General features: G+C 40.3%; 1 protein-coding gene across 1 annotated transcript in view; it reads left to right on the forward strand.

Annotated features, from left to right (window-relative positions):
- Window positions 1-14,409, forward strand: part of adgra3 (adhesion G protein-coupled receptor A3) — a 112,792-nt gene that overhangs the window by 40,285 nt on the left and 58,098 nt on the right. The window contains exon 2 of the mRNA XM_073064908.1: window positions 4,387-4,458. Within this exon, the coding sequence (XP_072921009.1) occupies window positions 4,387-4,458 (72 nt within the window). The remainder of the gene's footprint in view (window positions 1-4,386; window positions 4,459-14,409) is intronic.

A 14,409-nucleotide genomic window follows, 5' to 3' on the forward strand; every position in this document is an offset into this window, starting at 1 on the left:
TTTAATCTATGAAACATTGGCTAATTGGGGCAGCTGCTTAAAATGTACTGGTCCTGATGTGTCCCAATTAACAGGAATCCACTGTATTTATAATCACTCGACATTGATTGGCCTTAACATTTTTTTCTGCTCTCCTACTATTTTGCACATTTTTGATTTTTCCCCCTCTTATGCTTCTGGATTCCCCCCTAAAATATTATCGTCATGTCTCCGACCTCATTGTTTTCAAAATAGAGATTGCTTTCTGCCGTTTGGTACTTGAATCCATTCCATCTATTCCCCTTTTCATTGGCATCTGCTTTCATCTGTGTGGTTAGACCACTGTAAAAATGAAAATTTTAAATGATTGTATAGTTTCCTTCTGGAACAGAAAGAGTAACAGTTTTGGAGTAACAAACTTGCATTTAGATACCCCTCCATGGATGCTGCCTACCCTGCTGAGTTTCTCCCAGCATTTTATATGTGTTGCTTTGGATCACAAACGTTATATTTTCAACATTATCAAAGTTAAATTTAGAAAAAAGAAATCCCAGAATAATCTTCCATTTTCAAGAAAGCGCTTGAATTTGGATATAGAAGCTGAATTGCTGCAAACAATATTGTGAAAGTCTTATGTATCATATTTCTCAAGTTTCCTTTTATTTCAGTAAAAGACTTGAATATAAATGTTCTCATTAGAGGGCATTCTATTTTATCTGGTGTAAAATGATCCTCTTAAAGATGAGATACTTCTCCATCACAGCTGTCACTGCCTGACAGTCATGGGACAGGGCAAGGGTAAGCTTCCTTTTTAGGTCCTCCTGCGTTAGTTAGTATCAGAGCTGAAATATGAGTATCAAAGCCAGGAACCAGGTCAAATTCTAGTCACAATTTCATTTCTGGTTTGGAGAGCTAAATGATCTTACAGCTGCCTTTTATAAGTGATTAACCAAGTCTATTTACAAGCAAAGTGGAGACAGCATTTTATCCTACTGATTCTTGGGTTTCACAGACACAGGCTCTCGACTAATAATCAGTTCCAAAGATACAAGCTAGAAATTTGTTTCCTACATTTTACTGGCTGCAGAGCGACTTGGTATGTCACCCTAACACTGCTTTTAAAAATAAAAGCAGAAAATGCTGGGAAAGTTCAGCACAGAGGGTGCTGGCCCTTTTTATGTTCACATTTCAGTGGAACTGTTGCTCTGTGAGTAAACAATATCTCTTGTGTTTCAGATGAGAGAGTTTGATAATGGTGCCTGATATGCATATTGGATACTGCAACTGCTGCAGACATTATTTGAATGGAGTTGCTTTCACTGGAACAATTTTCTAGTGCTGTGGAAAATCCTACATAAAATTTATGTTTCCACTTTGTGGCTGGGAATTTTAAAATAAACCTGACAATCCAGAATGCTCAAGATGTGGTGGTGTGAGACAGGCAGATAGATAATCTGAAATGTTGGATATTATTCCTATTAATATCCAAACTTTTTTTTTGGATTTTTCAACTGACCCCAATAAATTAAGAAGAAGAATGGGAACAGGGGCCCCAGTGAGCTGAAGGGAAGCATGGCAAACTGCACCTGGTGAGCCAGATGCCAAACCATCGAGATTTTTGAATAGTTGAATAGCACAATAAAACTCAGAAAAGAGTACTGTTTTGCTTTACTTGACTGTGCCGATCTTAAGTTCCCAGTACTTTTTTGTTTTCATTGTTGAGAGCTGTTGTTTAGACCATTATCACTTTTGCAATCTTTCATATCGTTTACTGGATTAGGTACTCAGTCTGAATTTAAAATATTAATTCAGATAGTGAAAATTGTACGAATGCCTTAGTTAACATTATGTCGAATTTTTCCTTCTCTGCCTCCATAAACCCTCTGAAATCATTGAGGGCTTCATCATTTTTTGCATCAAAAATCTCCAATGTTGCTCTGTCTTGTCCCGTTGATGGGTAACATATTTATATTTGAAAAGGACAGCAGATTCACCAATCAATTTTCTTGCCATGCAACACACACAAAATGTCAGAGGAACTCAGCAGACCAGCAGCGTCTAGGAGAAGAGTACAGTTGATGTTTTGGGCTGAAATCCTGAGGCAGGCCTGAGTCAATTTTCTCGTCATTTCTAGATTTTCCTCCTTTTCTAGCCCAAGAACAAGAAATGGCTTTCTACAATTTTCTCCTCGCTCTTTAGATACTTGATACAGAAGGAATATCAGAGAGAAGAAGTATTGGTACTGTTTTGTCATGTTATTAATCCAAATGTTGTAAATGCTATTTGACTACTGTTTGCTATCAGAGAGTTTCTCTAATAATTCACTCCACCATAGCCATTATATTGAATGATTCTTTTGCCCCCCCAAAAAAAGATATCTTCTTGGATCACATGGAACGTGAATGAAAGCTTGCCATTTAACTTTGGTTGCAGCACAAGTACTTGATACTTGAAACACACAATCATTGGCAGCATTGAGAGTAGAATTATAATTGGGAGAGCTGTTTTACAGGCTAATGAATCAAACATGTTCAGAATTGTACTATCAGAATCATGCTATTCAGTCAATGCCCTAGATTTCTGTATCATCATCCTTAGCTATGTCCTGTTCCATTGACTGGACGGGCCTGCCATAGGTGGAAGTGCATTGGAAAATGGCCAGAAGGGGATGAGTCTGCAATTAATTGCAAATCCCATGAAGTAGGATTGATGGAAAATAGATGCAGTAGTTCAATACAGGGCATAAGGTGCCCTGATTCACTAGCACCACTAATTTGTCTACCAACGTGGTCTGTAATCTCAAGGTAATCCATATCCTTCAATCATAGTGTTCAGTGTAGCATGAGCAACAATATTTAAGCTTCCAGACTGGTGAGATTACTTGATGGATGCTAAAGTGTAAAAGGAGCGTGGAAAGCATAGGTCAAAAGTAGCAATGTTCCACAATACTTGTGTTCCAATCCTATTTCTTCAAAGAATTAACAGTCTGGTTCAAATTACAGAAATATTCAATGTTGAGGCTTGACTTTAAGTAGCAGATACAATTATCTAGCCGTTCTGTGGCATGAATGACTCTTTCTATCTAGAGAATCAATTTAGCTCCCTTTGAAGTTCAGCACCACTGTTATAGATGAGTACCGACCTTGGGTATCAGCTGCCTAACTGAACCGACCTTCTAAATAGTGTGGCGATGAGAGCAGTCTGCGATATTCTGCGATGAATAATTCCATTCCTGTCTCCCAAAATTCTTTCCAAAAATCTATAAGAGATATTTCAGCAGTGTGATGAGATATTCTCCACTTGCTTGGCTGAATTCAACTTCAGAAACCCTCAAGAATGGAGATACAGCCATGACCATTTGAAATATTTACTTACCTCATCAGCAATGCATGTTTTCTTGAGATGCGCTTCAGCAGCTAGCCGATAGTACTTGACTGGCACCTCCCACAGCACAATGTCTACCAAGAAGAGAAATGACAAGTAATGCTTAGAGCACCATCTTGAATCAGAAACATAGTGGTGCATCTTCAAAGTCAGTGTATCCAAATCCTGAATACCTTGCATTTACCACATGGATTAATATTGATGGAAAATAACCAGAAATGGAGAGTGATTCAAGCAAAGGTGGTGCTGGCTTTTCTTGAGACAATAGTGGATGTAAATTGGGCAGGGCTGTAGTATAATGGGTCATGTAGGATAAGGAATCCATGTGGATTGAGTTTCTGGGAATCTGAGTAGGATATAGATATGAATGCAGAGATTCTACTTTGGTTCTTCTAGGAATGTAGTTATGGTAGTAATAGAAGCAATACCAGGGCTATAATTTACCTAATGACAAGGCAGAATATATATTGCTAACACTGTGCCAGGAGAATGAATGGACATCTGGGATAAGTGAACAAATGATGGCATTTGAAAATGGGCAAAATCAGATCAGAGAACAGGATAGAAACATTTTTGTAGTACTAATGTATATCTTTTAATTGCAGCACATTTAATCTAATTGTAGTATACTTTGGAGAAAATGTATTGATGGGGAAAAAATTGGATACCGCAACTGTATTGCCTTCTTGTCTGAATACAAATAAGGTTGAAAATTGCAGTGGGCTCTGTCTGATTGCATTGCAGCATGATAGCATCAGAAAATTGGAACAATGCCATTGCTGTCAGGAAGCCAGCAATTAATGGTGTGGTATTACCGCTATAGAGCATGTTTTCTATTATACATTACTACCAAGTGTGAGTGAATAAAATGTAGCACAGGAAATAAGGTTAAGTTGGACAGACAATGCATCACATGTAGCAAGATTCTTAACATTGGGTTATCACTGAAATCCACAATAATATGTAAAAACCAATAGTGGTTGTTCTTGCAGAGTATTTTAATTTTGGTTTTGTTTTTGACAGGATCCTCAGCAACAACAAATTAACTGAGCTGAAGAATAACTCATTTGCTGGACAAAGATATCTGGAGAGATTGTAAGTAGTAATCTTTAAAACATGTATTCAAAGTTCAAAGTACATTTGTTATCAAAGCATTATGCAACCTTTAGATTTGTTACAGGCAGTCACAAAACAAAGAAACCCAAAGGAACCTGTTTTTTTTAAAAAAAAGAGTGTGCAAGACACCCAAGGTGCCGGGGGGGGGGGGGGGGGGGGGGGGGGGAACCAAAAATGTGCATATTCTCAGACAGGCATGTGAATCGTCATTTCACAATAGTTTCTGAAACTAAATTTGCTTTCTTAAAAAAATACTCCAGCCTCTGCTGTCTTCCTTGATTTTTTTTTGAGAACTCCAAGCTACAAAGAAAAATTTGAATGCAGTTATTTAGTACTTGGCATGAAATGAATTTGCATCTAAAAATGCTTGAATGATTTAGTTGAGAGTAACTTTTGAAATTGCTGGTGCAGCACCAACTACAACAGATCGCAAAATATCAAGTGGTATACAGCATTGTGGATTAGCATTGCAGCCACCTGGAATTAGCAAAGTAGGATCACTACAATCAATTGAATTTATTACAAACTTTTCTCAGGTACAGGTACTGAATTTAACTAACGTTTCAATGGCAAACTCATCAGGGAGAAGAGTTTATTCATAATCGCTGGGAAAGCACTAGATCCTTTTTCATTAGACTTTATTTGGTACAATGCTTCTGTGTTGGGAATATCAGTTGTCAATTTAAAACAAACAAAAGCAGGTGTGAGAAATTATTCAAGAAGGTTTGTTTTCTTTTAAGTAAAAGACTTGACAGCTGGTAAATGTGAGCAAGGCCTTCCAGCTGTGACTTCATTTATAGACAACAGAACATCACCTGTGCCTTGAAATGTGTCTTTTGGTTGTCAGCATCCTCATCCTCAACAATCATACTTTTCCACCTCCTTCCACCAAGTTGTCTATTCACGCCATCAAATTTGTTTCCAACTCAGCTGTACTTGTTAAGTTTTTTTTGATGTCTCATCCTTTAAAGTTTTCTTTTCAAGTCTTCTGCTCTTCAAAGAACTCCAGATTTCATTGCCATGTTTGGTCTCCTTTTTCACCTTTTGGTTCAGTCGTGAGTAGGCGATGAAATGATGAGAACCATTTGTATAATATCATTCACTGTTTTGAGGTGTAGTGACAGGTTCACGAAACACGTGTTGTCAAAACTGAGAAAAATCGACATTTCCACAGTATTATTATAACCACACCAAATTTTTATTTTGCCTGCCATTCAGATTCCGTTTAAAAATTCTTATTTTTAACTGTATTTTAAATTAATATATGCAAGAAGTGGAAAGTGATCCTTGGGAAGTTATGAGCCTTAAGTGACGGTGATGAGAGAGCTTTCAAGTCAACCTAAATGTGGCATATAGAAACATAGAAAACCTACAGCACAATACAGGCCCTTTGGCCCACAATGCTGTGCCGAACGTGTACGTACCTTAGAAATTACCTAGGGTTACCCATAGCCCTCTATTTTTCTAAGCTTCATGTACCTATCCAGGAGTAACAATAGACCCTATCGATCTGCCTCCACCACCATTGGTAGCCCATTCCACGCACTCACTACTCTCTGTGTTTAAAAAAAACACAACACACACACACACACACACACACACACACACACACACACACACACACACACACACACACACACACACACACACACACACACACACACACACACACACACACACACACACACACACACACACACACACACACACACACACACACACACACACACACACCAATTACAACTTACCCCTGACATCTCCTCCGTACCTACTTCCAAGCACCTTAAAACTATGCCCTCTCGTGTTAACCATTTCAGCCTTGGGGAAAAAGCCTCTGACTATCCACACAATCAGTGCCTCTCATCATCTTGTACACCTATATCAGGCCACCTCTCATCCTCTGTCGCTCCCAAGGAGAAAAGGCCAAGTTCACGCAACCTATTCTCATAAGATATGTTCCCCAATCCAGGCAACATCCATGTAAATCTGCTCTGCACTCTTTCTATGGTTTCCACATCCTTCCTGTAGTGAGGTGACCAGAACTGAGCACAGTGCTCCCAAGTGGGGCCTGACCAGGGTCCTATATAGCTGTAACAATACCTTTCGGCTCTTTAACTCAATCCCATAGTTGATGAAGGCCTTTGCACCATATGTCTTCTTAACCGCAGAGTCAACCTGCGCAGCAGCTTTGAGTGTCCTATGGACTCAGACCCAATGATCCCTCTGATCCTCCACACTGCCAAGAGTCTTACCATTAATACTATATTCTGGCATCATATTTGACCTTCCAAAATGAACCACCTCACACTTATCTGAGTTGAACTCCATCTGTCACTTCTCAGCCCAGTTTTACATCCTTTCGATGTCCTGCTGTAACCTCTGACAGCCCTCCACACTATCCACAACACCCCAACCTTTGTGTCATCAGCAAACTTACTAACCCATCCCTCCACTTCCTCATTCAGGTCATTTATAAAAATTGCGAGGAGAAGGGGTCCCAGAACTGATCCCTGAGACACATTACTGGTCACCGACCTCCATGCAGAATATGACCCATGTACAACTAGTCTTTGCCTTCTGTGGGCAAGCCAATTCTGGATCCACAAAGCAATGTCCCCTTGGATCCCATGCCTCCTTACTTTCTCAATAAGCCAGGCAAGGGGTACCTAATCAAATGCATTGCTGAAATCCATATACATTATAGCTACTGCTCTACCTTATGCCTCTCCAAATGTTTATAAATACTGCCTTTCAATATCTTTTCCATCAATTTACCAACCATTGAAATAAGATTCAGTGGTCTATAATTTCCTGGGCAATCTCTACTCCCTTCCTTGAAGAAGGGAACAACATCTGCAACCCTCCAATCCTCCAGATCATCTCCTGTCCCCATTGATGATGCAAAGATCATTGCCAGAGTCTCAGCAATCTCCTCTCTCGCCTCCCACGGTTGCCTGGGGTACATCTCGGAGACTTATCCAACTTGATGCTTTCCAAAAGCTCCAGCACATCCTCTTCCTTAATGTCTATATGCTCCAGCTTTTCAGTCCGCGCTAAGTCATCCCTACGATCGCCGAGATCCTTTACAGTAGTGAATACTGAAGCATATAATTTGTCTTAATCCCCAATAATCTACGATTAGTGCAGATGGATTTTTTTATGTAGGTTGTAGTGAAGAAGTAAATCCAAACCACATTTGTTTGGTCAAAGTGAGTGCTCAGTTTCTCAATGACATTGACTCAATCTAGAAAAATTGCAGAAACATCATAATATTAAGCTTGGTTGGTTAAGTAGTGCACTGTTAGTGCATAGATTTAATGAATGCAGTTTATTCTAGACATGGTGGAAATGGATATGCAAGCTAATTAAATACTACAGTCGGCAAATTGACAAACTATTAGCAATCTCTAAACGTCTCAGCTGAGTGATCTGCAACAAATTGCTATATCTGCCGCTCACTGATCTGTCATGTGTTGGCTGTAACTTTGAGTATTTTGTTTCACCAGAATACACTGTGAATTGACTGGGGAAAAATACTTTGCTTTTTTTGTTTTATGAGAAACATTATGAAAGGACAAAAGGTCAGGCAGTTGAAGCAAGCATGGTAGAGTTGGTCCCTAGGAAAGGGATTGTCAGCTGTAGATTTGGTGGGCGACCAGCATTAACTTCAGATCTTTGTTTTATTCTCAGAAGGAAATGACAAAGTCAGAGAATCTCCACTGAAGTTCACCTCCTTGAGTTCTTGCACTTTTTCAATTACTAAGTGTGAAATGTTGGAAATTATTGATAAATTTCATGGTAGTTACTGCTGTAAGACTGGCTTTGGTTACATGAAGAGTGAGAAGTAGTACTGTAAACTGAGGAAATGTTTATGGAGATAGATAAAGAGCTTATTGATCTAAAATGTTAAATCTTTTAATCTCTAGTGCTACTGTCTACCCTCAGCATTTTTGTTTTCATTTTGGAAATACTGTTGCAATTCTAAAATTTCAAAATAAATGAATTAAAAATAAATTCAGAAATTTAATGATGTGGACTCTTAAGACATAAAAAATTCTTCCTATTAGAATGGTTGGAATGCTGTATTACATCACAAAGATTGAAAAAAGTAATGTAATAGAATATTGCAATTTTCTTTTTGCAGTCATTCTCCACATTACCAATAGCAGGAACTCCACATGTCTGAAAGATGAAGAACCTCTCCAAATTGAGTACCTGATTTTTTAAAATGTAATTGTATTGCCTACTTTAATGCATTTAAAGTCATAAAGCATTACAGCATGAAAACGAGCCCTTTGGGCCTCTAGTCTGTGCCAAATTATTCTATTATTCAGACTAATCCTATCAACCTGCACCTGGACCACAGCCCTCCATATCCCTCACATCCATGTACTTCTCCATTTTTTTCCTTAAATGTTGAAATTGAACCCGCATTCACCATTTACACTGGCAGCTCATTCCAGACTCTCACCACCCTCTCAATAAAGAAGCTTCCCCTGATGTTCCCCTTAATCATCTCACCTTTAACCCATAACCTCTACTTCTAATCTCACCCAATCTCAGAGAAAAAAGCCTGCTTGCATTTGCCCTCTCCATTCTCTTCATAATTTGCATACTTCTGCCAAATCTCCCCTCATTCTCCTACACTTCAAGAAATAAAGTCATCCCATTCATTGCATCCAGATTGAAGGGGAACCAGTATCCTGGCCGGGAGGTTCGCCAGTGCTATTTGGAAGGGTTTAAGGTAGTTTGCCAGGAAGATTGGAACCAGAACACCTGGTCAGAAAGTGTGGGGATGGAGAGTAAGATAGATTCAGGACTAGTGAAAATAGGAGGAGGAAAGTAATAGATATCATGGGACGAATAGTTTGAAGTGTATGCATTTTAATGCTGGGAGTATTATAAAGTTGATGAACTTCAAGCATGGATCAGTACATGAAACTATGATGATGTGGTCATTACAGAGACTTGGTTGAGAGAGGGGCAGGAATAGATGCTTTATGTCCCAGGGTTTTGATGTTTTAGAAAAGATAGGGAGAGGTGGGGGAGTTGCACTACTAAACAGGGACAATATCATAGCCTCACTCAGAGGGCACGTAATAGAGGGCTTGTCCACTGAGTTCATACGAGTAGAACTCAAAAATAGGAAGGGTGCAATTACTCTAATCCAATTATGCTACGGATCCCCCAGTTGCCACCAGGACTTTGAGGAACAGGTATGCAGGCAGATTAAAGAAAGGTATGAAAACAATAGTGTTGTTGTCATGGGGCACATCAACTTCCCTAATAAAAACTGGGACTTTGAGTGCAAAAGGTTTAAATGAGGCAGAATTTGTTAGGTGCATCCAGGGGTGTTTCTGAAATCAAAATGTAGATAGTCCAACAAGTTGAGGGGCTGTGCTGGACCTGGTGTTGGATAATAAGCCTGGCCAGGCGATCAGCTTTTCAGTTGGGGAGCAGATCAGGAACAGTGACTGAGCTCCTTAACGTTTAGGATTGCTGTTCGTCAGGATAAGTATTGACGTTGCGGGAGAGTATTAAATTGGAACAGGACAAATTAGGGGAGCATTAAGCAGGAACTAGAGAAGGTTAATTGGGAACAGTTATTTCTGGCCGTCCACATCTGACAATAAAGATCAACTGCAGGACAGGTATGTTCCAGTGAGGAGGAAAGGCAAGGATGGCGAGGTAAGAGACCCTTGGATGTCGAGAGAGGTGGTGAATTTAGTCAAGGCGGAAAAGGAAAAGTGTGTGAAGCTTTGAAAGCTGGAATCAAACAAAGACACTGAGGATTATAAAGAAGCCAGAAAAGAACTCAAAAGGGAATTAAAAAAGCCAGGAGGGGCTGTGAAAATCCTTGCCAAGTAGGATTAAAGAGAATCCCAAGGCATTCTATACAGACAGCGAGCAAGAGGATAATGAGGGAGAGGATAGGACCACTCAGATAAAGAGGGGAACATTTTTTGGATGTGGAGGAAATGGGTGAGGTCCTTAATAAGTAACTTACATCAGTATTTACCAAGGAAAAGAATGTGGATAGGGGATTAGTGCTGAGCGTATTGATAAAGCTGGAGTTTTTTGAGGTAGAGAAAGAGGTAGTGTTGAGCCTTTTAAAGAGCCTTAAGGTGGATCAGTCCCCAGGATCTGATGGGATATACTCCAGGTAATTGTGAATAGTAAGAGAACAGCTTGCTGGGGCCTTGATTAATATCTTTGTGTCCTCTCTGGCCACGGGTGAGGTTACAGAGGATTGGTTATTAGCTGATGTTGTTCCATCATTCAAGATGAGAACTAGGTATAATGCTGGAATCTATCGTACGGTGAGTCTCATGTCAGTGGTAGAGACTCTTAAGAGACATTAGAGAGGCACACGAATGTGAAGACAATGGAAAGATAGGCAGAAGAGATTAGTTTAATTGGCCATTTGATTACTAAGGGCTGTACTGTTTTATGTTCTATGTTAATCTTTCACTCTTGCTCAGATCCTGAAGTCCCAGCATTGTCCTTGTAAATTTTCTCTTCATTCTTTCAATGCTATGCACTCTACACCTTGTATTCCAAATTAGACCTAATCAACATCTCATACAACTTCAAAATAACATCCCAACTCTTGTACTCGTACTTCGATTTATGAAGGCCAATGTGACAAAGGCTCTCTTTACCACCCTTTCTACCTGTGTTATCATTTTCAAGGAATTACGGATCTGTATTCCCAGATACCTCTACCACTCTCCTCAGTGCCCTACCATTCACCATGTAAGTTCTACCCAGGTTTGCCCTCCTAATGTGCAACACCTTACACTTGCCTGCATTTATTGCATGTGTTTATATTTAAGCAGGCAGGGACTGGACAAGGGAAGGAAATACTTCCTTCCAAGATGGATTACTATCCAAGATGGTGGCGCGACGCAGCTTGCAGCGGCCACTCCAGAGCTGATTATCTGTTATTTGTGAAGGATAATAGGATGAAAAACGGACGTGGGAGCACGGAGGAACATCTGAAAATCTCCAGGAAGACCTTCTTTGTTGCTGCTGCTGCTGGGAGGTCCAGGTCTGTGCTGGGAAGAGCAGGCCCCCAGTCCTCGGGGTCGCGTTGCCGATGGCCGTTGGTGAGGCCGTCTTAATACGCTCGGCAGAGGATGGTGCTCGGAGAAGCTGTGCCAGAGGGTATGGTCGGAGGCTCGGAGGTTCAACGGACTCGGAGTCTGCTGCGGTCAGGTCGCTTTCAGTGTGCGCTGTGTCTGCGAGTCTGAGTCAGGCGGTGCCATGGAAGTCCATAGCGGAGGTATTCCCTTCTGCCGCCGGCACGGGATGACGAGTCAATCGGGGACCCTGAGGACTTGTGGAAACTGTGTGTTGGTTTCTTTCAAACTTGTAGTCTTTTAAAACCTTTGGACTATTTTTACAGCCCATGGTCTATTTTTTATCAATTATGCTATTGTTTGCACTGTTGTAACTATATGTTGTAAATTTGTGGTTTTGTGCAGGTCTTGTAGCTTTAGTTTTTGGTCTTGTTTTGTCTGGTGGATTTGGAGCTCCTTTCCGGGGAACGCGCTAAGATGGTAGCGCGATATTAATACGCAGCAGCCTCTCCGGACTCTGGATTGGGGATTGCCAAATGTTATGTGGATTTTCTGGTGTTGTCTGTTTTGTCATGTGTTTTTGTGATATCATTCTGGAGAAACGTTGTCTAATTTTTTAACTGCATTGCATTTGTGGTTTTTAAATGACAATAGTCTGAATCTGAAGTACTTGTAGGATCAGGATTAGACTTGAATTCTGTGAGGCAAGAGTGAGCCAAATGCGTTTGTGAGGATGATCCTCATTATGAATCTTGGAGGTAGAAATGGGCTGTGCAGGATTGAGGCTGGAGGATGTGGAGGGAAGATTTCCTAAGGAAATGAGGTTTGTGATGGTCTGGAAGACAATAACTTGATTGATTCTGAGAGTTGACATTCAGTGTCTGGGAGTTCAAAGTCAATGTTCTGTGAGTGATTCTGTCCACAAACATAGCTGTACCTTCCTGTTACAGCTAGTTTGAGGTTTCATTTCGGTCTCTAACTGCTGTTTTTTTTAAAGTAATTACGTTGGCAGGTTTAGTCTTTACTCAAGTGATCTGTCCTCTCCACAATCCCACTCTCCCCACCCCTCTCCACCGCAACTTAATCATACTTGTCATCTTTTCTAGTTCTGATTTTAAAAAGTCTGTGACTTAAAATGCTGACTCCTTCTCTCTCCTAGTTAACGCTGCTTGTCTGCTCAACGCTTCCAGGATTTTCTGTTATTGTCTAGGAAGGTATTGAATATTTTTTAAGGTGATCCCAGCCTGGCGCTGGGGTCACCTTAACAACCACAGTTCCTTTCTTTTGCAGGACAATTTGTTGGATTGTTTTCCCCTTGATCCATTTTACCTAGGTTCTTTAATCCTTGGTCAAACACTTTCTTGATGTCAGTGGAGCCCTTGTCAGCTCACCTCAGGAATTCTTGGTCCATGTTTGGTCTAAGGCCGGAATGGAGTGGTGCTGATGAAAATCAAGCTTGGGTTTGGTGAGCAGATTATTGGTGATTAAATGCTGCTCAATGGCATTGACAATGACAACTTTATTTTGCTGTTGTTTATTGGATTGAATTTATCTTGCTTTTTGTAAAGAGGACAAACTTCCACAGGGCTGGGTAGATGCCAGTGTTATAACGATGATACTGACTATGGAATTTGGAAGTGGTTTGTGTAGTAGATCATGAACACTTAAGTCCATACAAAATTATTAACTTTATTCCATTCTGGGTTGGTCAATGAGCTGGAATAAAAATACAGACAACCTGTATTAGATCAATTAAAACCTGAGGAGAAAGTACATATAAAAAGTATTCACTCCCTTTGAAAGTTTTCATGCTTTATTTTTTACAATGTTGAATCACTGTGGATTTAATTTGGATTTTTGACACAGATCAAATAAAAAGACTTGTGTCAAAGTGAAAGCAGATCTCTACAAAGTGATCTAAATTAATTACAAACATAAAACACAAAATAATTGATTGTGTAAGTATTCATCCCCTTTAATATGACACGCCAAGTCCTTACTGGTGCAGCCAAATGGTTTTATAAGTCAGATAATTAGTTAAATGGAGATCATCTGTGTGCAGCCACAGTGTTTTAATTGATTGTAGTAAAAATGCACCTGTAGCTGGAAGGTCCAACTGCTGGCGAGTCAGTATCCTGAGAAAAACTATACCAGGAAGACAAAAGAATGCTAGCAACTTTGCGAAAAGGTCGTTGAAAAGCACAAATCAGGAGATGGATACAAGAAAGTTTCCAAATTGATGAATATCCCTTAGAGTACTGTTAAGTCAATTATCAAGAAATGGAAAGAATATGGCTCAGCTGTAACTCTGCCTAGAGCAGGCCGTCCTCAAAAACTGGGTGACCGTGCAGGAAGTACGCCACCAGGAGATCTATTGTGTAACTCTGGGGGAGTTGAGAGCTTCAGTGGCTGAGATGGGAGAGACTGCGCAAACAACAATCGGGTGCTTCACCAGTCCATGGGAGAATGCAAAGAGAAAGCCACTGTTGCAAAATACTCACATGAAATCTCAGCTAGAGTTTGCCAGAAGGTATATGGGAGACTGCTGGAAGAAGGTTCTATGGTCTGATGAAACCAAAATTTAGCTTTCTGGCCATCAGAATAAACACTATGTTTGGTGTAAACCAGACATCACACGTCATCAGAAACACACCATCCCTACCGTGAAGCATGGTGGTGGCTGCATCATGCTGTGGGGATGCTTCACTGCAGCAGGCCCTGGAAGGCTTGTGAAGGTAGAGGGTAAAATGAATGTAGCAAAAGTCAGGGAAATCCTAGAGGAAAAAGTGATGCAGTCCGCAAGAAAGTTGGGAGAAGATTTATTTTCCGGCAAAACACTGACTCCAAG

The sequence above is a fragment of the Hemitrygon akajei genome, chromosome 13, assembly GCF_048418815.1.
Source record: "Hemitrygon akajei chromosome 13, sHemAka1.3, whole genome shotgun sequence".
NCBI classification, from domain to species: domain Eukaryota; kingdom Metazoa; phylum Chordata; class Chondrichthyes; order Myliobatiformes; family Dasyatidae; genus Hemitrygon; species Hemitrygon akajei.